Raw genomic sequence first — 24,873 nt, forward strand, 5'->3', positions numbered from 1 at the left:
ATGGACAAAACCACCTCCTTGCATTGAAACTACATGGCCATAACAACCTTCTTTGCCATTTATCTTGAAATACACTCAATGTGACTTTACCCCTATTAGTTCTGAGGACTTGAATTCACCTGCTAATCTTAACTGAAGTCCTAATCCTAAAACCTAACCCTAATCCCAATTCCGAACCCACAACTCTTCAGCTGATGTCCATTTTGCCAGATTATTTTTTAAAGATAGAACATTGCTTATCTCAGGGACCGTCTCGTCTGTTTCAGTACAAACTGAAAATGACAATGAAATATATGCACTTCATAGTAAGTCATACTCCACCAGTTTGACCACTCAATGAAGTACATCCTGAACTCATCTGACTACATTCATCCTCAACTGATCTTCAACATTTAACATTGTTAGTTGACCGAAGCCATCACCATGAACTTTTAACAATGGAAATGACACACATTAAGCTTGTAGAGACGCCCAGTCCCTCCCGCCAGCTGGCTTATATTGAACGCATTGTCCTTCGAAAGATGTCCCCGCCCTTATTCATTTATGCCAGAGATTCATTGGCAATCAAATTCAAACCAGTCGCAAACCAAAGTCATCAATTTCTCTTCAAATTAGGATGATTAACACCAACTGGATGCCCCACCCATTGTATAAACTAAATATTTAGAGTTGGAATTAGCTTACTGTACTAGTAAATGGTAACTGAATCATGAAACAGTGATGTGTACGCAACCTTCCACGCATAGAAATGTTCTATTACAAACCATTTAAATGTTAAATAAATGCTACAATCATGATTGTTTTAATTTTCACTTGTGTTGCGAATGAATTAGAGTATGTGATTCTTGGATGAAGGACATAACTCAAGCGTACATTTTCTTCTTTATTGGCAAGTCTAGGATGGCTTCCAATATATTTAAATTTCATATTAATTTAATGAAGAGTAAAAGGCAAAGCTACTTGTTACATTACAGGACTGTTATGTAAGTAGACAATATTCTACAAGTAAATTTCCTCCTATGCTTACCCTGAAAATATTTTACTCTACCATTCACTCTTAACCATAATCCCAACCTCTCCTCTAATAATTGTATCCCTAATCCTACCCCAACCTTAATCATAATCTTAATTCACATAACCCTGAAACCCTAAACCCAGATCCTATCCCCTAAACCATAAACTTAACCATTTCCACTGTACCTTAAACTAAGGTATTGCAGCTCTAAATGAAAGGTACAATAATTATTCTAGTATCATGCCAAGTAACCACTATACCACTATTGACTTTGAATACAGAATACTATAAATTGCTTGTTTGTTTGTTTGTTTGTTTGTTTACCAAAGCTGATCCACAAGAGACATACACTGGGGTCCACACAAAAAAAAACATATGCAGGTTTTCACATGTCATACAACTTACAAGAAGGTCAAGATCAAAGCAACATAGAACAGAGTATAGTAAATAAAGCATGTCAAAATTAGTATACATCACTTTAGCTCAATATATTAAATTTGTTTGTCCCCTCCTTCACAAGACATTCAGGTTGTATATTCCCTTACAATTGAACATTACACGCTGAACATCAACCGCAAAATGTTCCTCTCGCTTGTTAGAATTGACAGGAAGCTCCCTCAGGTGGTTGCATGTTTAATGCGCACATGTACATATACTCATATTCACACGCTAACTCAATACGCACGCACAGGTATGGGATCCCATCAACTATTCATGATAAATTACCGTGTGTATAATGTCTGACACTTCATAAGTACGACAACACGGTTCATTTTTCAACATTAGTAACGTTGAAAGAGTAAAGGGTATAATAAAGCTTGACATGTAAATTGCCAATAGGGATAGGGACATTCCTGGTTAAGTGTAAAAAGTAAAGATGATACTTCATTTCATTTCAATGCATCCATTATATTAGGTAGTATTACAGAGGTGCATATAATGTGTCCACTACCAGAAGTTCTCAGGCTTCCATGGTTCATAAAAAAATAATTTAAAAAAAAGATCAAATCAAATCAAAAATGTAAAAAAAAATATTTGCAAAATAACCCCTCATTGACCTGTGACCTCACACAATGCAAGTTGCATTCAAAAAGTGTGACAATTGTGACAATTTCCTAAAATCAACATTTCACCAAAGATGCATAAAATCAGCCCAAAGGATTTTTGAAATAGATTGTCCACTCTAACTTTTCATACAGAATTCACCAAGACTTGCAACTTGACTATCCAAATCACTTGGATGAATTTAAGGGTAGATAGGACCAGTGCAATAATAATGAATCATTAAAAACACAAGGCAAAATGTTTGGTCTAAATCCTACCAAAGTTGCTCATCACATTTTGATTCATAAACAGGTCTTATAATACATCATAAGAAAATAATCTGCTTTGTCTTAGCACAAGATTATTAAAGATTAATGTTACAAGGTCATTGATTATTCATAAAATGAGAGATTATGTTGGTTTATTAATTATCTTTTATAAGTTTGATGAGTAAAAAAGGTAACCAAATATAATCATTGTGATAAAAACAAAATTATCATAATATGTGAGTAGTTAATAAGTAGAGCATGTTACATTTTACAAGTAATATTCAATTTTTTGTTGTTGTTGGAATCATTGCTGTTATTGTTGTTGTGTTTTCTAAGATATTCAGAGTAGAGATATTGCATGTATTGTAATCCTTTATTAATATGCACTTTTACAATATATATATGCATTTGGATTTCATCCAAATTCATTTCATAGCCTTCAATACGGGCTTCAATAATCAATAATGAACAATTCCAGTATAAAATCCACAATTTGTTAAGGACACTTTGAATATTATTAAAAAAACAATGTCACAACATATTAATCACAATATTAATAATTGCGATATGACATACATTGAATGTGGCAAGTTCATGTGACAATTTTGTCTGATGAAAGTCTGTAAGTTAGCAAGCCTCTAACATGGCTTGGTACATGTACCAACTGACCAGATGGACAGCAAACCTTATCATAGAGACCATTTAAACAACGCTGCAGGGGATGTACTAATAAAGTAAGACAATGACCCTAAGATGTGATTATTAAATTAATCATTTTAGAAAAAGGGGACAAGAAAATGGTTCATTGATCAATCAAATAGCATGAGAACTGCAACCATTATCATACTAGCGCCACTTGCATATTTTGTGTTTATTACATATGGCACCGATACAATTAGAGCTTATTATAATGTGATATCAAGTAAAGCACTGGTGCAATTTACAGGTATATTATCTGAACGTTTGCTTTTAGAAACAAGAAACAACAATCAAAATACACCATATATTTTTTGTTGCTATTTTTTTCAGCATACAAAACCAATCTAAAAACACTCTATTTCAAGCGTAAACATCGAAGAATTACTAAAATTGTAGCCTACATACAGGGTAGCTAAATGGCTTCACCAGTATAGTTTACTGTTCATCCTCCATCCATCCTCCAACGTGAAATGTCAATCATCTCCAAAAAAATTAGAGAAAGTTTAGAGATAAAAACATAGCCTTCCTCTTCACAGATAAACAAATTTCCTTCTTTTAACGTCACACTCACACCAAAAATAGCGAAGAAAATTGCAATTTGCTTTTGATATCAAAAAGTAAATACTAAAACTCCTCTCCTTACAACTTGACATTTTACTAATACAAATCTAATGATGTTATCATTAAACGCTTACATAAGTTAGCCATTAAGACCACCACAGCAAAATATGCAACCCTTGGTTGATTCTATTTTTGTTGTATTGACTGATGACACCGACGTCATAACGTCACATTGTGGCTTTGATACGTAGGATATAGGGCAATGAGGGCAATGTGACAAGAACATTTAAAGGAGACCCGACTTGAGTTAAAGGAAATCAAATGTCATCCACACTAAGAACCACGATGGCCTCATCCGAATGGCATAGTTCAATAACCTCAATTCAACAATCATAGTGCAAAATTTGACCGCAAGTTGCAGAGTATGAGTTTTGGTACCCACATTTTCAAAGTTCATTCAATGAATGTACAAATGTATTAGGGTTAAAGAACTGTGCCCCTGATAGATGAGCATGTTGTGGATCCTAGTGCCAGAAGAGAGTGCATGCTAATATGTCACTATGAAGTATAAATACAGACTGCTTGGGAGCGTATGGGCTTAGCGGTGAGCTGCCTACACGCTCACATCTAATCCCATACACATATGATTGCTATTACTGCCTGTGTTCATTGCTGCGCAGTTGAGCTTGTTCTGAATGAGATTAACTATAGCAGATCAAAGGAATTTGTGATGTTCAGAACAGTCAGTGTAGGCGAAGGTCTTTTTGTTATAACAAGTATCCTGAAATTTGAATTTGAGTCAAGACTGCACTTACAGGTGCACAATGATAATAATTTCTTATAAATTTCAAGACAATCATTATCCCTTAGCCTTACATTTACTCCCAAATATCAGTAATACTAAAATGCATTGAAATTGCACATACATGTGACTCACATTGATCCATCCTTGGCTTCAATCCATTCCTTTACTTATAACCCAATATTTCTATTTCACCACCCAAATCCAGCAGAGCAAGTTATACGATTAGTGAACTCTATGGGGGCAGTTTCCCTTGATTTAACACTGGGGTAACAGCCAAGATACGCAGAGTTCAATCTCAATACAGTGAACTCCATGACTCGACTCATTGGATCCTTTCCCATATCAATCCTGCTATATAAGTTCCCTTTAAACATCACAAACATTGTCAAGGGGTAGTAGTTACCATTATTTAACATTGTGAGCTAAAAGCCAAAAATATTGGTTGGACCCTTGCCCAAATTTAATAGACCTGTTAACTAGGGCTGGTGTTAAGAGAGTAATATTATATAATGTCAATATGATCCAGTACAGTAGCTGAACCCAAGAGTGCAATAATTAGTATATTATAACTGATGACTCAAGAAGACAAACGAGCTATCACAGGTAACACCCAATCTGAACCCACCTGGTTGTAATGTATATAGAGACAGGCTCAGATCAACTTAGTTTGTGCATGGTGAGATACTTAGCAGATCTTGAGACTAAGGCAAGGTATGTTCTACTTCACAGTAGCATTCAAGATGCAGTATGTGCTTGTGTGCAAAACTCAAGGTACTTATGATGAGTTCAGTTTAAAGCTAAAGCGATTATGCACAGCTTTAGTAGTGTGTTTCTAGTGAGAGCACATACCTGGACAGTCACATATCATCTCACCATTAGGTCAGCAGAGAAAAACAAACCTCTACATGACAACTCTCTCATTGTACAGTGGTTGTCTCTGGACCGGTAATCCAGCGACCGGGGTTCAATCCCTGCTGAGTCCTGATTTTTTCTCTTTCAAAATTTTCATATGTCAGTTTGCTCGAGTCCTAAACACGTCATTCAAATCACAATTTCTCGGGCTTGCATCATTTATTTCCAATCCTCGCATATATTAATTTGTGTCTCGCATTGTCTTATGCCCTGTTAGGTGAAGCATATAGGTCGCCTCCTTCATTATTTGCATTATTTCAAACGGACATGGCAACACAAAAACATTGCATTTTTCTTTGCCATATTTTTTAACAAAACATAGAGCCTAATTGTTTGCTAGTAAGAGCTTTCATTATATTTCACAATTATTGATATCTCTTTATATAATGGCATTACATACTATGCCATTTTCACACCTGCAATAAATGCATAATTTGCCAGATGTAGAAGGCCTTTACAGCAATTTTAAGTTCCTATTTTAGGAGATTTCACCTACTCCTACTATCATATGCATGATTTGTGTCCAGTCATACATGCACATTCAGGTGTGAATTTATCAATATGGAAAATTGACTTTAACTGAAGCATTCCAGAGTCTCTTGAAACTTGATTCCCCTGAAAGAGATTCCACCTATTTCCTTATAAATTAGCTCTAGCAACACACATTCATTTACAGAGTGATTACTGGAAAAAAATCACCTGCTTTACTTACAGCCAGTTCAGTATAAACATAATCCTATTTCTTATCTCTGAGCAGAGGTTCTTCAGGTTGCGGCATCATATATTAAAGATAGTTTTACATGTCAAAACCAGGCAAAATGTTACATTTGCAAGTAATTGATTTAGTTACATTGATAATGACAAATAATAACATCAACGTTTTATCACAACACTAAATATCATATCAGTAGGTAACAATTAACTTGAAATGTCAACATAACAAAGGTCCCTTGTCACTCATTTGTATGCGGTAATTTCATATCAGCTATAACTCAATTATTTTGTAATTATCTATTATAAAGACCCTGGTAATGATCAGATAAAATTCGGTTATCACCACAATGTGAGCCCTTTAGGACAAATTACCCGCACATCAGTCATGCCTACATTTATCTTAAAAGCGTCTGTATTATCATGACTACTTGAGACAACATAAAACAGAACCCAAGCACTGTTTAACATTAAAATAAACAGATCAATTCACTTGCTAAATATATCACTAACCACAGTCAAAATTTACGACAATCCAGAGGCGATAGCCAGGCAAAGCATAACAGAACAGAGCAGAAAAGTTTGCAGGATCAGAATACGTACAAGGATCTAAAACCTTCTCATCTGCCAGGCACAGTTCTTCAATCCTGATACACTTGTACAATCATAGAATGACCTTTCCATGTATTGGGTACAAAAACTCCTACTCCATAACTTGAGATCAAATGTTATGCTATGATTATTGAATGAGGGTTATTGAACTTTGCAATCAGGGATGAGCGCATTTTGGTTCATAGCAAGTGCTTGGACAGTCATGCTCTACGTAGCCTGTTTTGCATCAAGGACTCCCTTGCAACAGTACTCGAAAGGGCAGCCACTCCCTTACTTTCCTTGGCGCTGCAAAAATCGGTCAGGTAATCATGTCAGAGCACACAAAAAATGCACTTTTCAAAGTGAAGTGTTTGTTTTCTTTGTTTTATATTCAGCATGCAAGTTAAGAGGTGGGTTGAGATGAAATTCTAGTTTTGGTTTGTGTAGTAATGAATATTAAAATTGTATGATTTGACGAAGTTTAGTTTACTTATTTCTATTCTTAGGACATCTTGATCACTTCAAAATGACACTTAAAATGTCATGATAAGTTCAAAGGCACAATATGAAAAGTGAAAGTATGTGATATGTGCTTTTGATTGAAGTCATGAGGAGAGAGTGAAAGCTTGTACACATAATTAGCTTGATTCAAATGCTAACATGCTTAAGTCAAGAGCCAAAGTAATTTCCATTGAACAAACTTTCAAAAAGGACAACATATAATAATGCTACAGGCCTATTTACATTTGTTCCAAAACAATCAAAACTATATGCGATTATTAAAGAACCAACTACTTTTGATAACTACATATACATTTGCTATCTCCAAGTAAACCGAATGCATAATTTGTTTTTTGTCCTCTTTCGCTTCAATATTAATAAAACCCTCTGCCATGCATATGAGCTCTATTCTTCTAGAGAATCCTATTCCCAATTTGCCTCATTATGCACACTGGGTAGGTAACCCAACCTACACTTCCTTCCATCCTTCATTTCACAAAGTCCAGGCTTACTCCCATAAAGCACTCAGACTTCACACCATCATAAAATGAGCTTACAGGTCTCCTAATAAAAATTGCTCCAATTTCCGCCAGGATTTTTGCTGCTTTCTTTTTGTCTTGTATCTAAGTCGCACTATTTCCTGCCTTTGATTGCCAATTCATCAGGTTAGTTACAACTTCAATTGTACCTATTCTTTTATTATGCTTACAAAACTTGCAAGAATGTTTTAAAGAGATGTTGCATTTTTTGTAATGCATTCACTTGGTAAAACCAGTTTTATGCACTTTCAGAGCAGATACAGAACTGGCAAATATTATTTTCATTCAAATGATTTATTTTCCTCCTGTAGATGAGGCCAAATCAAAAGATAAGTTTCTACAGAAAGGATTCCAGCTAAATCATGAACTTACTAGCTTTAAAGAACCATACTGGCAATATAACATATCTTTTTCATCCAATACTAAATTCAAATAACCCAAACTCTAGCCATAACCATATATGTGATGCGATCAAGCAAAATCACTCGGAACTCGGAAATATTATATTTTCAGTTTCTTGTAGGATAGTAAAAAGCATTTGCAAAGCTGCATTGTGCAGAAAATCCCATTGAAATTGAACAAACAGTTCCAAAGATATGAGCAATTAAAGAGTTTCCAAAACAAGAGGAAACAAAAGGAAATATTGCCTTTGTTTGGCTATATCTCAAAATCAATATTTCCGAGTTCCGACTGATTTTGCTTGATCGTATCACATATGCGAAATATTTATATTTATATGTTTTTGCAACTTGGTGTTAATGTTTCATCTTCAAATGTTGTTGTTACTGTTGTCCTTGGTAAGTTTTTAGTGGGTTCGCCGTCAGACAAGTTTAGAATTATTGTCCTTGTTCTTATTCTTGCTTGGTTTGTTCTTGCCCTTGTTCATATTGTTGTCATCATTGTACTGTTTTTATCATCATTCTTGCTTCTACTTTCCGCCCTATCTTAAAATGAATAAAACTACTGAGCAATAATTCACACTTCTTGTAACTCAATCCATAGCTCCACTTATAAAAAACAATCAAAATGAAAAGCCATTTCTGTCCCAGTACCAGATATAGCGACAGACTTTTGCAGTAAAACAAGTGTAATGCCTGGGAACTCATGGGGCTCTCTGGCAGTGTGGCGCGCATCATTCACCCTAGCAACAGCCTGGTTCATATTGCCTACTAACAGGTACCTGCTTGGTGCTGATACGTACGGATGAGGAACATTTCATCTTGGGAGTGTAAAAATAGACAATAGCTGCCATATGTACTATTATAGCTCAAATGCCAAAGCTGCTATGCAAGATTAATGTAATTATATAGATTCACTATATGTTGTTTGAAATTGTACACATACACAAGGCAGCTATAACCTTTCTTCAAACACACTGGATGTTTAATGTGTACCAGGTGAAATCTGCTTACTCCATAAAGCAGATGCATGATGGATGGGATCATTAGCTCCCAGGGCCATACTATTGGCATCTATGTTGCATCCAGTTACACTCTTAGCCTGCAATGTGTCTCTTTTTTCCTTCAATCTTGTCAGTGTGTCAAGAAACATTACATCAAATTCATGTTTTTGTTTTTTACATTTTGTGTCAGTCTGTGTTGCAGATGTGTCTGAACATTCATGTTATCAGCAAATATGTCACACACAAACCACCTTATATGCATTTGTGTAATTCAATAAAAAGTGAGATATTGTCATCAGGAATTCTAAGTTGATCGTCAATAGCCAACTGATATCAAATTCAAATCTTTCCAATAGATTAATGCTGATTATCAATCATTAAATCTCTGCCCATCTTTAAATATAAAAAAAGGGTTGAGAAACAGAAAGCCTTAACTCACAGAGGAAACCTTTGTGAGTTAAGGCTTTCTGGTTCTCTACCCTTGATATGTAACCACAAAATTCAATGATTATGTTGGTGTGATTTAATATAGAGGATAATGTTAATGGGTGAAGTTTTCCATCCAAGTTCCAAACTCAGGAGCCATCTGGTAAGACACATTGTCAGCCTACAACACTAATTGCCTTAAGTCAATTTTTGTAATTTTGAGAACTAAGTACAAAATATGGTTCAAGCATGCATTTAAACATATTCATTCATCAATCCTTGGACAAGAACAAATGATAACGATACAAAAACAAATGATAATGATACAAATTAAAGGGAATAATTACGGTGATTGCGCAACTAATGCCTGCTTGAACTACATTTTGTACTTTGTTCTAAAAATTACAAAAAAAGACTTAGGCAATTAGCGTAGCAGGCTGACGACAGGCTTTGACCATTTACAAAAACATTAATACAGTGGCTACATCAAATTCATGTGGTACAGAATAACAATTAGGGCAGCAAAACCAATTAAATTTAGAATTACAAAATTATAATAAGACCAATTTAAACAATATTGTTGAAAAGCTTCCAAAGCTTTTAGTTTGATGTACACATTACCATGGTTCCCCGTGACTTGGCACTTCACTGAAAGTCCCACAGACTACTACAGACTATTCGCAAATAGCCAAAGTCAAGATGCACTGTATGCTGTGAAATCATGTATATTCATGAGGGCCAAATGTCAGCGTTGTATGCCTTGATCTGTCACACTTCATGGCATGATTGGCCTGCATTAACAGGTGAGGGTGGAACTTGACCTGTTGGTGAATGGTCTATAGAAAGCCCAAACTGACCAGGTATTGACTTTCTTTTGCACCTCACCTGATAATCAATACATCTGCAGAAAATACTCCACAAATTGGGAAAGGTATGATTTATATAGTGTGTGACTGCCTGTGTATGCACCATGCATACATAGATCATGAATATCTAATATTCTGAATTTTCAAATAGGCTGCCAGCTTGTAATGGCTCGTACTGGTTTCTAGTCAGTGGGAGATGAAAACTGATGGATCAAAGTCACAGAAACCAGCATCAGACTTGACAGTTGAATGCCAGAAGGTCGTAAGTACACTGCTATTACCAATGCAATTACATCCTTCTTGTATTCAATTGACACGTTGACATCAACACCTACCTTATGAGTATGAACGTTAGTCCGACTATGATGAGTGCCAAGACGTATGCCAACGCAAATACTAGGCCTACAATCTTGCGGTATGACCCGTTGGGGCCATTAGGCGGAGTTGTATTAAATGAGTTGTTTTGTGTGGTAGTCATATCAGTTGCTGGATCTGGTGCTGTGAGAAGAAATAAAAGAAAATTATAGAAAAGGTTAGACACTTATCTGGATGGATTAAGATGTACTGTCTGTGTGTCAACAATTAAATATACAATATTAAGTTGCTGCCATGAATCCTCATTATATTATGTTTAAAAGCATCTCATATCAGTATCACCTATTTTACATGCTGTACAATCCATATATTACAAATGAAATTGCATTGTATTTGAAATAAACATCTCAAAAAAAGTAACTAACCCCCCTTAAATAATGACCATTATACAAAAACAAGTGATTGTATTACAAATCTGTAAAATGCGTTGGAAGCAGAATTTATTTCTGCACATTTTGACACCTCATTTGTAGCAATTGACTAAATATTGACGTCACAGCGTACATTTAAATCAATGTAGCCCAAGATTTGAAAGTTGCAGTAAATTCTATTGATTTTGCATTCAGTGTAATGGAAGGAAATCTGTGTAATGATATCTGAGTGTTTTTGTATCGTAAAAATTTGTATGTAAGTGCAACTTTCAAATCTGGACCTCACTACATTAAATTGACCAGTGTTTTATTGTTTTCTGGGCTATCGTATCAAATGAGAGTGTTAAAATGCATGAAATAAATTCTGCTTCCAACGCATTTTACAGATTTGTAATACAACAGCCCCTTTTTGAATAATGGCCATTATTTAAGGGGGTTAGTTACTTTTTTTGAGATGTTTATATTCCTGTATAATTGGCATATTTTAAAGTCTACAATTGGTAGTTTATGTATTACATTGAATAAATCTCAATTAAGTATTTTGTAGTGTTTTATTTAAATTCAGCACTCCCCATTTCCATCTATACATTCATACTGAGAGCACACATCTACATGTAGTCGTATTTGTCTGGCTGCAATGTAAATTAAGGAACCTTAATATTATTACTTCACTATTGATATATATATCAAGTTACATATTCTACAAATCAATTCAGTATTCTGGCGACACAACAACATGCAGGTCACCCTTAAATCCAGCAAACAATTTAAATCATTAGGTATAGATTACAAGCGAACATAGATAAAGAAAATTGAATGATTCCTAATCTAGGGCAAGATGCATACCGTTACTATAATTTGTATGACTTAATAACATTAATTGTCTATATGAATCCCATGAGCTTGTTCATGTCCGCAATAAGACATTTACATTAAAAATAAGTCTCATCCAGGAAAACATTTGGCATACAGGTTTTCACTGACAAATCCAGGAATTCATCGCAACATGGATATGCGGAAATATCCATACCTTTCATTATTACCACATGAAGTTACATGAGTTATTTGTAATGCATACACAGATGACTTATTTTTTGTAGTAAATAGTACGGCCTACGCCCACATAAGGCCTCAGTACACTTCAAATTATTATTGATGACCAGCTTCTATTTAACCAGATTTCATGAATATAGGTCTGAAGGACTTCACAGAACATCTTTTTATAGACATTTGCAGTCCAGGACATAGTTTTGCATATGAAAATTGTGTATAGAGCTAGTAAATTCTTTCATGGAGGGGCATTTTAAGTTCACTCAAAGTTTATTAGGAAAATCCCTTGAATAAGCATCGCCACAAGTGTCCGAGTCTAGCCTACTTCTTCAGTTGTGTTTACTCAACTGCTCAAAAACCAATTTTGTATTAGAATCACTGAGTATTTTCTCACAATTTTGCTTCCTGGAAGTCTCATTCGCCATGCAACAAAATCCTCCTTTCTGCATAGGACTATCAGAATCACATCATACCAGATAATCAAATGTCTGGTATTCTTACATTAAAGTGATGTAACTCACCTCACAACATAATGTTCCTGTGTACATATATGCACATGTAGACAAGGATAATGTTTGTACTCCATCTACATTTTATCCAACTTATAGATGCATTTGGATCATCATAATACAGCTTTTAAAAGTAAATCCAATACTCATCACAAACCACCTTTTCCAATCAAATATACGCGGCTCACAAAGGACCGGAGGCTAAATACTGGAGACTAGTTATAACATGCACACATTACCACAGTAACAATTTGGAACACATCTATCAAAATTGACATAATGTCATTTTCATTTCATGAGCAAAATCAACAGACAACCGATAGCAATCCTAATCAAAGCCAGTTTTACAAAGAAAACCAGTGTCAGATAGTGACACTTTCACTTGTGATTTCATCATATTACATGTAATAATTATATGCAGCATATTTGGATAACTACTCTTGGTTCTGCTTGGTTCTGAAATCTTAAGGACGGGTGATATGTTCACCTGGTATACAAACAAGATATGTGCCATTAACTATTCACTTTGCACATTCAGGTCAACTTGTGGATACATATAGCAAAACTTGTCCAGAAAAAGGAGAAAAAAGATTTCAAATACAATTACCAGGGGTATAGCAAAATAATCTCAAGATTCACTAATGTTTCCCTCCATAAATGGTACCCAAATGATATGAATTGAGTATCTAATTCAACAGAAAGTTTATCAAAATGTTTAAGACATGATTTATCTGTTATTACATCGGAAATTTCTAAGATATGGATTAACCGGATAATATGAATATATTTGATCACTTGTACTTTATGTTATGAATATTCTGACAAGAAAGATAGGAATATAAAGACAGCGCCCTCGCGTGTTGATTCTGATTAGTTCCAACCAATAACAGACATTTGAAATCTATTCTGTCGTTCATTCTCCCAAAGGGCATGGCATATCCAGTAAGTCTCACCTCTACAAATTGACTAGACATGTGATGCCCCATACAAGACTATTACACTCTGATACAGGCTATCATCTGTAAGTCTGTATCATTTCATCCGACACATGACTGTACACATGCCATAAAAGTTTGCACAGAGTAGCCTTGAATTAACTCGACCACCTGAAACTTTAACACTTCACATCCTCATTGACTGTCTGCCTGCCCCAAATTGACTCCTTTACATAATTCGACCAAATCAACTGACAGAGCCATTTTCTAGTGAAGTGATTGTGCACATTTTACATGAAGCTGCCTTTGAAATTTTATTTTTGCCCGCCTTTCAGCAACAATACTTAATTTGATCAGATCGCAAATTCTGCGGATTTTTATCAAAACTTATTAAACTGACTATAAATCCCAAGATGCATGACTTACAACACATTTCATTCACACCAATAACCAGAAAGTGACACATATTTCCACCATATGATTTCTAATTTTAGTATCCGATGGCTGTATGCCATAAATGCGACTACATAATAATGACCTGGAACTGGACACATGACCTGGTTTTCAAATCCTACGGCAATTCCAAATGGTAGATTTCCTACTCGATTAATTCTGCCACTTTCTCTTCATCATGTATAATTCCACATGTTCCAAATACAGCTGTACAGCTTCAACAATCAACTATTAGCTCCAACATAGCGATGGTATTGCATCAATTTCTTGTAACTTTCTCCTGTCAATTTGTATATATCATACCCCTACTCCATTCATGATACAGGGATTTCTAGTTATTTCCGTTATCATCTTGATATCATCTATGTATGTTACTTTCAGACTCTCTCTTCCTCCTTTAAGATGACTTTCAAGTTATGTGTTTGCGATGATTGAGTACATTGAATTGCAACTTCTGGTGGTCTCTGCTTCTTCTAAATATTGTCTCCATGAGTGAACCTTCTGCCAGTTACAAGTGAATGTTATAATTCAGTAAGATAAGCTTCAGTACTGACCTATATGAGACAGTCAATCTGAAATGAGCCAAACATTTCTGAAATCCAGTGATCCACAAGAAATATGCCAGTTCTTTAAGCTGCAAACATTTCAAGAAACACATTCATGATTTTCATACATGACACTTCTGATTGCTGACTTCAATATAACATTCAGCTTGACAAACAAACATAAAAACAAACAAAGTCAATCAACAGCATCATTATTTGTGATGTTGTCTCTTTATGTACCACCCATCATCAGACTTCCAATATTTCATGTACCTCGACATGGCTTCCTCTCCTATGTATTTACACATGATCCAGTCTGGGATGATAAGCCCAAGTGATTACAGATATATTCAGATTGATCCTAACATTTCACCTTAGACATTTAACATTGGTAGATTATTACTACGCATACAAATTTAATGTCTATCTGTCTTGAAACTGTCCAGAAACTGTCCATAAAGGTAGCTTTAATTACTGCAATTATTTGTGCAAGGACAGTATTGCTTTCAAAGCCAAGTTTCTAGTTGCGGATCTGTTACGTCAGCATTGGCAAGGAAATTGTACTCACTTGAACAAAAATTAGTAATTAATTATAACCACTGGGTGTCAAGACCAAATGGAAATATTACTGTTTCAGTTTTACCTGCATACTATATAAAACAGAAATATTCTCATACAAAATCAGATTTGTCAATACTCTTAAAACCACTTTAAAGAATTTTGAAGACTAACTTCTTAACACAAATCTACACATCCTGGAATAATATTTAACCATTCGCAACATTTTTTTTCTGTATATTTAAACAATCTTGCATTGTGGAATGAAATTGGTAACATAAATTACAAGACCTAATCTCATGATCTTGTTTTCCTCTAAGGAAGAAATTCTAACAACTAAATCCTCTGTGCAACATTTGGTTAAAATTTGCAAGCACCCCACTAAATTTCATTCTTCATCCTGCTGGTCCAGTTTATTACAGTTCATGTTCTGGATGTTTCAATAGAAATATCCTGGCCCTCGTTGATTGGTGGTGACTTATATAGGACATAAGCAGCTACATGTTCCCCTATGACCACACATGGCTTCCCCTTGTTCAAATATCAAGTATCTACTCTACAGGATTTCTTAAGTAGAATTTATTAAGTTAATTTTAAATATATCTTACAGAAAACATACATATCTTTAGTTAGACAGTGATTGCAATGTAATATGTAAAACAGTGTCAACGTTTTACAACAGGTGTTTTCTTGTTTTAGATGAGTTAGCTTAAAACAGACCTACTTCAACATACACAGGATTTATTTGACATCCAGGGTACCCTCATCTCAGTGCTACATTTGAAGTTCATGTCAAATATACTGAAAATGAAGGAAATTCTTTAAAGTATTGCTTGCAAACGACAATCAATACAGAGAGTGTGCTCAAGATGCTCACATTTTCCTTAATTTATTCACCCTATTTTGCTGATGTGTTTCCCACAAATTTACCATTTAATATATCTACAGGGCACCTGTCAAGACAGGTGTGTCAAATAAGAACTACATGAAAACTTCTTGTATTCGAGCAACTTCTAAATTCCACATAAATACAATTTTATTTTATTTTCTTTTTTTCTTTTCTTTCTTTTTTAGAAAATACACTCTTTCTGATTTTAGGCTTACACTGGTTGTTTAATATATCTAACAAAACAATGTTTAGAACTGTTTTCAATTGCTGTAAGCAAATCAAATTACAGAACACCATTGGCAAACCAAGATACCACAAAACGATAAAGCTTCCTAAATTCTTGAACTGAATGCTATTTTTACCTAGATACAAGAACAAGCTTATGTCCCACTTTCCCCACATAAAACTAGCCCACACTACTATCAGTCTTTCACATGCTCGTCAAGTGCTATATATATTTGTGTCTTGGTATTTTTCCTGTTTTGAAGTACTTGGCACCTATACTGGTAATATTTTGCTTGCCTGGTTTCCTCAAGTCAGGTTTTAATGTTTTCCTGCCATAAAAATGTTGCCCCCTTTCCTCGTGAGTGATTTTGGATATGAGGCAATTCCTGTACAAACATGTGTAACTAACGACATCCATGTTACCAGGCATAAAGTACTAGACTATCCTACAACATCGTGAAAGATGTATCAGAATTCAAACCTGGCAAATTCATGGGGTTACATTCTGTTCTGTTATATAACTGGATCAGAATAAGATGAGCAAAATGTTCGAACAAAATAGTGCTACAAGGCATCGGTACTGCTACATGTAGTTTGAACTGACACAAATATTTTTGGTTTACATAAGCGTGTCTGTTGCTATAAGCCAACTTTTATTAATATTACGCATATGAAAACTCAATAAAATCAACTTGCCAATTCAACTTTCCTACTTTCAACCTATCTCTTCCATGCTTATACAGTATATGTCCTAACCAAGTCCTATTCCCAAATATGTTGGATATTAAAACCAAAGTAGGATGCGTCACAACTTGCAAGAAAGCTAATTTACAAAAACTCCTGTGAGGCTATCTATAACTGCCTTTGAGCAGATATTTGTTAAGTTTCATAATTGTTTTCCTGTAGTCTGTTACATCCAAGCTTAAGACACTCTGTCTTCAAACTGACATACATGCACCCTAACACCCCGACGCACAATTGTGGTGGGCAAGTTTGCTATCGGGCAGGTAACATTTCAGGAGTAATCCACCAAACTGTCCAGCACACTTATTTTGCAGTTGGATCAGTAACTGGTTGAAACTGATAAACATGTACCACCTTATAATGCATGTGTGCTTGCAATGTGACTCAATACACATGATGCAGCACTGCAATATTTAAATAATCTGACATCACAGACTTATACCAGGGGTGTAATTCAAAGCTTGTAAAATATCCTGAAAGTAGAAGAAACCCCTGAAAAACTGTGTGCAATTGGGCTAAAATACCCCCAAAACGGACTGAAAATCAATACAATTGCACATATTTGGCCACAAAAATCCTGAAATTTGGGAAAATTTCTGAAGAATCACACTCCTGTTACACAGATTAAAACCAATATACCTACAATTTTGAATTGCATTATAACTTACACTCACCATTTTATCTGCTAAAAGGAGACATCGTCACACAGTGATTTATTTCTCACAGGTACAGTGATTGTCAGATAATGTGTTAACCTATGAGAACTACCTGCCGATTGGCCAAAATGAATATTGTGTCCAATTTTGAACCAATCTAGGAGGGTATTAATAAGATCATCTGCAAATGCAAGCTTGACCATTTCAAGTTATCAACCAATCAGAAATGCTGTTAGATGACCGGTAGTGTCCAGGGGGTTAAATTGAAAGGTGTTTCCCCTGCACATTCAAGCCTATTGCACACCTAATTCTCTTATATATCTACTATTTATTTACTTCTAAAACTCCATATGTTTAATTTTTCTCTCCAATGAATCACCCAATTGAGATGGAATGAAAAGTGCTATTTACAGCAATCTGAAGGAACCGTATGTGCCAAACAGCAGTGCCAATGTGTTAGCCTCTCAATACTAGTTTCTCATAGCGATTTATGCACGGGTGCAGCTGTAATCCAAAACCACTACCGATGACTGATGAACGTCACTGCTAATCATAATATTTTGAAGTCAATTAATGGTTGAGTGTGATAAATGTAATGTTTACATATATGAACGGTTCAGCTACTTTTATCATAATAAAAAACATGATTTATCAGTATGAATTTTATATCGATCTTTACTAAAATATATACCTATAATGCACTGCACAGTAAATCGTAGCAACCATAAATTTTGAATTTTATTCTCAGAGGGCCTTACATAATCCTGTATCTTCCAAGTCAATCTCAGCACCATAGTAACTTCCTCCACACGACTGTAATTTGACGAGTCCAGCAAGTGTGCGGTAGGAGGGAGTTCTAAAAACGGCTCATAATCAAGGAGACGTATATATCGCAGGCAGGCTTGCATTTAGGTTTTTGATCGTGGCTAGCTACAGGGGATGTATCAGTCACACCACATTTCTGGTTTAACACCCCAAATAAAAAAGTCCAAGTCCTTTGCCAGACTGCCAAGTCACTCTTATTTTTTTCCCGATCATTTTTTATTTTTTAATGATTTCTATATGAGGTTATGTTTCTTTGGCTTAAAAATAGACATACTTAGTGAAAGCTAGTATGTTAAGTGATATTTTTGCCTTTTACATATGAAATTTGAGGTACATGATATCATACAAAGCTTATAGGTCAATATAAATCATACCAAGTCCTAGATTATTTTTCAATAAATCTTCAAAGATAAGATGTGTAGATGTTTTTTTTTTTTTTTTGGGAGCCCATCTTGTAGTCAAAAGTTGTTATCACAAGCAGTTCATTTTAAGGCTACATTAAAGACAAGGATAGTATCAAAAGTACAGCATTAAAGGATACATAATGCAAGGCAATCAAATTCATAATACACAATCATTTTTGACAAATTGCTGAACATTGTCTGTTTTGTTTTAATTTCTATTAAAATTATTTATCCTGATAAATCTAATACAATTTAAAACCTTATAATGAAACGTAGTATGTGTTTTTATAATTCATTTATTTATTTATTTTAACCTGATAATGTTAATGACACTATATGCAATCTAATATTTCCAAGTAACATAGCATTTTAATCTTTAGCATTCACTCTGCATGATCCATCATTGTGTCTTTCCACCATAGATAAGTGATAAACCTTAGCCAAGGTGACTTTGGCATTGTGTTACAGTATGTGCCATGCACTCGTTCTGTCACTTTCTCTTTGTTTGTTCCATACCAACTTCTATAAATGTTTCAAATACAATTCTACAGTTTCAGGCCTTAATAAATACAGATTGATTAGTTTTTTATTATTTAAGGAGATGCTACAACTGCTGATTTCTTGGTAACTACCGATTCAATTTTGATTTAGTTTTCAGTAAAGGCAATCTTCCCAATGTACAATTTAATTATGAATTATTATAAAAGTCAAAATTGATTTTGGTTGACACTTGCCTCATTTTATTTGATTGCATAATATACTCTCCGATTATAAGCAGTAAAAGTCACATTATAATGATAAATTACTCATAAAATCAGTTACAAAATTGCTTTCTGTAACATTAATCACCTTATAGATAAATCAAATGTAGATCAATAGATTATAATACCAAACCAGGCTACATCAATATGCTTTGTCTAACCACTCGACAAACACTAACATCTTGATTATACAATTTCCAACCTAATTAAGCTATAACAATATCTCATTTGTCATGAAAAGCAGAGATATATTTCCTCTGTAAAAATACATGAGCCACCCACTCAAGTTAGGATTACATAATTTTTTTTAAACTCTTGCATAACCTTACCGTTTGTTTGAGTTCACTCAGTTGAGGTATATGAGCATAATGATAGAGTTATAATGGAGATTGTACAACCCAACTTAACTATCTTTCAGCAGAACCCGGAGAAACAATAACTAATTCATGGTTCATTGCCTTAGAAGTAGCAATTAGTCACTAACCAATTAGACAGCTTGTTACGTTTTGTGCCTTAAAGTACACTCTATTTCATTGGTCAAAAACCAAATGCTCACCACTTCTAGTTGATCCATATACCAGGCATCAAAATTATCTGCTAAATACCAGAACAACAAGTGACAAAATCTGTCATAGGAAATTTAACACTTTCTGTGTCTCTGATGAGTTTACATTTAGCCAAGTACTAAGTAGGTCTTACCAGAATCTACAATCTTTTAGTAATTTTTTTTTGTGCGTTTGCCATCGGATGAGTTTGGAACTGTCAAGCTTTCATCAGGAGTAGCTCTGGCTTCTTCAGGACAAAGTAACTAAGAATGAGACATGTAAGGTGCCCCTTACCTACTGATGGCTCTGAAAAGAGCTGTTCACTGATGGCTGCCCAAGCAGACCTCACCTATCTGCTATTGTAAAAGTTTTGATGGCTCTGAAAGTGAACAGCTCTTTTCACAGCCATCAGTAGGCAAATCTCATTCTTAGGTACTTTGTCAAGAAAGTAAGTGACTCAATCATGCAAACTGATACACAAAGTTTGGTTCAAAGTATCCACATCTGATCTTATCAAAAGGTTTATTTGATTCACCTCAAAATGGATGCTCTGCAAACAGTATCCTCATTTTACATTATCTAATCTGCTCACGTACAAACTTTGTTGCCGGCTTATGTTGTGTCTGCTGACATCATCCAGAAATCTTCCAGTTTCTTCTCATCTTCTGGATAGAAACAAAAAACAAACAAATACACCACACTTTTGATACTTACAGAGGTAGTTGACGGTAAAGTAGACAGGTTCTGAGGGATTACCAGTGAGAACCCCCCGGCTGGGATATGAGCTTTGTGTAGCAGCTTGTACAGTTACTCCATATTGAACACCTTGTCGTAACTTTTCCAATACTCTCTGGTATTGGTCTGGTTCTACTGCTTGCATCGTACTATTGTCCCTGTCCTGATCTAGCCAATATGTCACTGTATAACTCTCTATCCCCTGGTAGTACACTGCCGGCTCTTTCCATGAGACTTCAACAGAGTTTGGCCCGACTGTTTTAACACTGACGTTTAAGTGGCTGGCTTGGCGCTGTAGAGAGAGAGAAGAGAACGAAAGGAAATGGCGCAGTTAAGATCTGGGTAGTGAAAGAAACAGGTGAAATGTCACATAGTGGGTATTCTTAAGAACATTTGAGTAATTACGCTTCTGTTAAGTAGGCAGTGTGGGGTGGTGAGATTATTAAGATGTAAACACTTGACTCAAAGGTTCACAAATATCTAAGAATGACAACTGCTGCTTGTGATGCTATATCTCCCTATAAAAACATCTATACTACTTACTCCCTCTGTGCAGTACTATTTTTCACTGTATATACTAGCAATGTGCAAGCACCTGTAAACTTCTCCTAAGCTTAGCTTTCTTACATCACAAACCTACATTGAGTCATATCTATAATATCATTACGATACACCAAATAGGTGTTAGCACAACGTAAGTACATCTGTTGCGTTCACTTCCAAAGGAACCTCAAAATTATGCAACCGCTATAAAATGTAGATATCACACTTGCACGATGACTATGCAACATCCTTAGAGAAAATTATACCGAATATAAAATCAGGTAGATTTATGTACAGATATTATTTAAATTATGAATCAAGTAGCTCAAGCTAGCTGAGAGAAAGTCAGACATACATCACAGAGTACAGACAAGTGCAAAGATGTCAAAATGAGTTTGGGTCCATTGTGCGAAACAATAGTTAGTCCTGATCCCAAAACATAAATCCTTCATAAAATCCAGGTACTACAAACTGAGTCCTGGCCCTGTAACAGAGACAAGTTGTCCAACTAGTGCCTTACTGCAAGTATGGCTTCCAGGATTTGATATAATTTGAGAGTACAGAGACAAGTTGACCAACCACTAGTGTGTGACTGTTTAGCATAGCAGTCAGGATTTGACTTTCATTGCCTTCAGCTGGTCCATTGGTTGGTCCATCTCATCTAAGGAAGACTATAGCACCCTTGTTTCCCCTATTATTACCCCTGACCTACATCAATAGCACTCCAACAAGTTTTTATTACTTCTGTACCAATTACAGTCATTTTTGGTTGGGGACTTAGAGCATGATCTCCAATGACCCATATCAGTATTTGCCAACATAGCCTTTATCTTAGAGAACATTGGTTCATATTTATCAATGAAACACACAAAATATTTCCAGTAAAATTTAAATTATGCATAACACACTATAAATATTGTTCACACATTAATGTCAGTTTAACAAAACATCATGACAAATATTCTCCAAACCTCTCATGTTCATCAGTCAACAGAGTGTTAAATCCACTGTATAATCCACTGGTCGCATCTCACATCCTAGGCATTAACCACATCCATAGGTCAACCAATTTAGACAACCTCACTGTCCAGTTCTAAACTGAGAGGTTGGAAATTGGTTGACTCTTTAGAAAAAGATAATTGACATATTTTCGTCTTGTGATAGGGGTATCATCTAGGATTAAAGTCTCAATGTAACCTCATTGACTCTGACCAAGATGTCTGTTAAGTTTAACTAATTAACACAAATTTCCCTTCATTTCCTCGAGTTGATCAATTGATTATGACATATGAAAATAAGAATTTAAGGAAAAACTGAATACTTTCAAGGTTTGACTCTTGCTGTAACGAGGACCATAGACAGGGTGGGTTGTCAAAAGAATTAATTCTGATGGTAACAATGTTCAAGAAAGTTAATATAGCCACCGTGGAAGGAAGATATACAGAAGTTATGGATCTTTCTACTGTGAACAAATATTGTACAGTATGATTGTTTTATTGAACAAACGGCTTACATGCTTTTGATGCAAAGCCAATTGTCCCTGATTAACACAATATTCTGCACCTGAATTTAAAATGTGAAATTCAAGTTCACCAGAAGACTACATACATCAGGTTACCCCAAATACCAGAACTATTGTGAAAATTGATGCATAGACTATAAGCAATTATCTTCCCTGTCCCCCAAATTAATGAGATTTTGTAAAATAATTAAAGTGTTTCCAGGGATATGGTGTTTCATAACATAACCCAGAAACACTGATGAACATATCCTGGCAGATTACCATAAAGTTCCTAGACTTTGCATCACACTCAAATGATGAGCCTGCTGCTGATATGAGAAGGAGCTATTACCTATTACCTAGAACACATCTACAAATAACTGAGATCAATATATCCTAAAGCCCACTTGGCTTCCTTGAGGTAGCAACATCAGTACTCTGTCGCAGTTACTTTGCACACACACACATACATTATACGCACATGGTGTTTCTCTCAACTTGAGACAAGACACACTATTGATGTCAGACTATCTTGTTTCTAGACTTCCCACCACCCTCACATGATGAGCATACTGACCCTGGGGCTGTTGACGATATGAAACATGAAGGGAAAATAATAATTAAATTTGACACAAAATGTAACAATCGGCGATCCTAACCATGCCAGAGGTCTTAGACTGGACTGCGCAAATGGTTTGACGTGGCCAAAGTGTCTAATGGAATGAGGCTTCCAGGAAGCGGTAATTAACTATGTTTGGTTTTAAAATGTGTTGTAGAAAGTGGTGAATATTCTATAACCAAATTTGGAGGAAAAAAATATTAACATGAGTTGAGCAAATTCTCTCCTTAAAATATTTTAAGAGCTTTGGTAGTAAAGCTGGTCTTTTTTCACCTTTCAAATGTAATTAATCCATGTCTTTCTATTTTTTATATTTAAATGTGTATTTTTTAATAATGTTGATGAGCAAAATATAAAGTGGATGTCAATTACACATAACTGTCCACTGAGATAGCATATACAAAACAATTCAATTACTCAAAAAGTGAAAAATATTCACATTTCAGCCACTGATGCAGTATTGAAGCTTGAAACCTTCTGGTAACACACATGATTGACAAATTGACATAATGTTGATTTGACAAATTCATAGCGACTGCACTTTCACATCTGGGATACCTTAAGACATATTTCTTCTCAACATACTAAAAGAGAACGTTGTAAAGAGAAAAGTATGGCAGCCGGGCAGCTCTTACTTCTGCAGAGATCACATCATAGCAGTCCAGATGACCTCTGTCATGGATTTCCACATGAAATCTCAGAGGGACACACAACTTGTTATCCTAACGGAATGACGTCTATCATGCACTGAAACGCAGGTTTCCTGTTTTGTTCTGCCTGGCTAAACTTGCTTGAGCCTCATGCTGTAAGCTTAATTAGGATTACATCATTAAGAAGATTAATTAGGCTAATTAGTCATTCCAATGGGTTTCATTCATTAAATACGTTTTGTTAAGATGTGGAAAATGACAATTAGTATTGGTTTTGATGATTACGAAAGTTAACCAAAAAATTACTTGCGCCTTCCTCCCTTTAATAAAGATCTTACATCGTACTGTACCACTTCACAATCCTTACTCTATGTAGTGATTGTTGTAGCACAAAATGCTGCTCATCATAAGCACAGCTGATATTTTAAATCCTCACCAGACTTTAAGGGGGTACTACACCCCTCGATAAATTTGTGACTATTTTTGCCAATTACTACACAAGCGGTTCGTTATTTATGATAAGAAATAAGGTACCGCTACGATGTACCTCATTTCCTATCATATATACTGAACCGCTTGTCTTGAGTCACTGAAATTTCAGTGTAGTAATTGGATTCCTTGCCCCAATAATATAAATAA

The 24,873-nt window shown here is 35.2% G+C and overlaps 1 protein-coding gene across 6 annotated transcripts in view; it reads right to left on the reverse strand.

Moving 5' to 3' along the window:
- Window positions 1–24,873, reverse strand: part of LOC140148463 (receptor-type tyrosine-protein phosphatase gamma-like) — a 117,293-nt gene that overhangs the window by 49,682 nt on the left and 42,738 nt on the right. For all 6 annotated transcript variants that reach the window (XM_072170418.1, XM_072170421.1, XM_072170423.1 and 3 more), the window contains 2 exons: window positions 20,901–21,213; window positions 10,677–10,839 (listed from right to left, as the gene is read on the reverse strand). In XM_072170418.1, the coding sequence (XP_072026519.1) occupies window positions 10,677–10,839; window positions 20,901–21,213 (476 nt within the window). The remainder of the gene's footprint in view (window positions 1–10,676; window positions 10,840–20,900; window positions 21,214–24,873) is intronic.

The sequence above is a fragment of the Amphiura filiformis genome, chromosome 3, assembly GCF_039555335.1.
Source record: "Amphiura filiformis chromosome 3, Afil_fr2py, whole genome shotgun sequence".
In the NCBI taxonomy this organism is placed as follows: Eukaryota; Metazoa; Echinodermata; class Ophiuroidea; order Amphilepidida; family Amphiuridae; genus Amphiura; species Amphiura filiformis.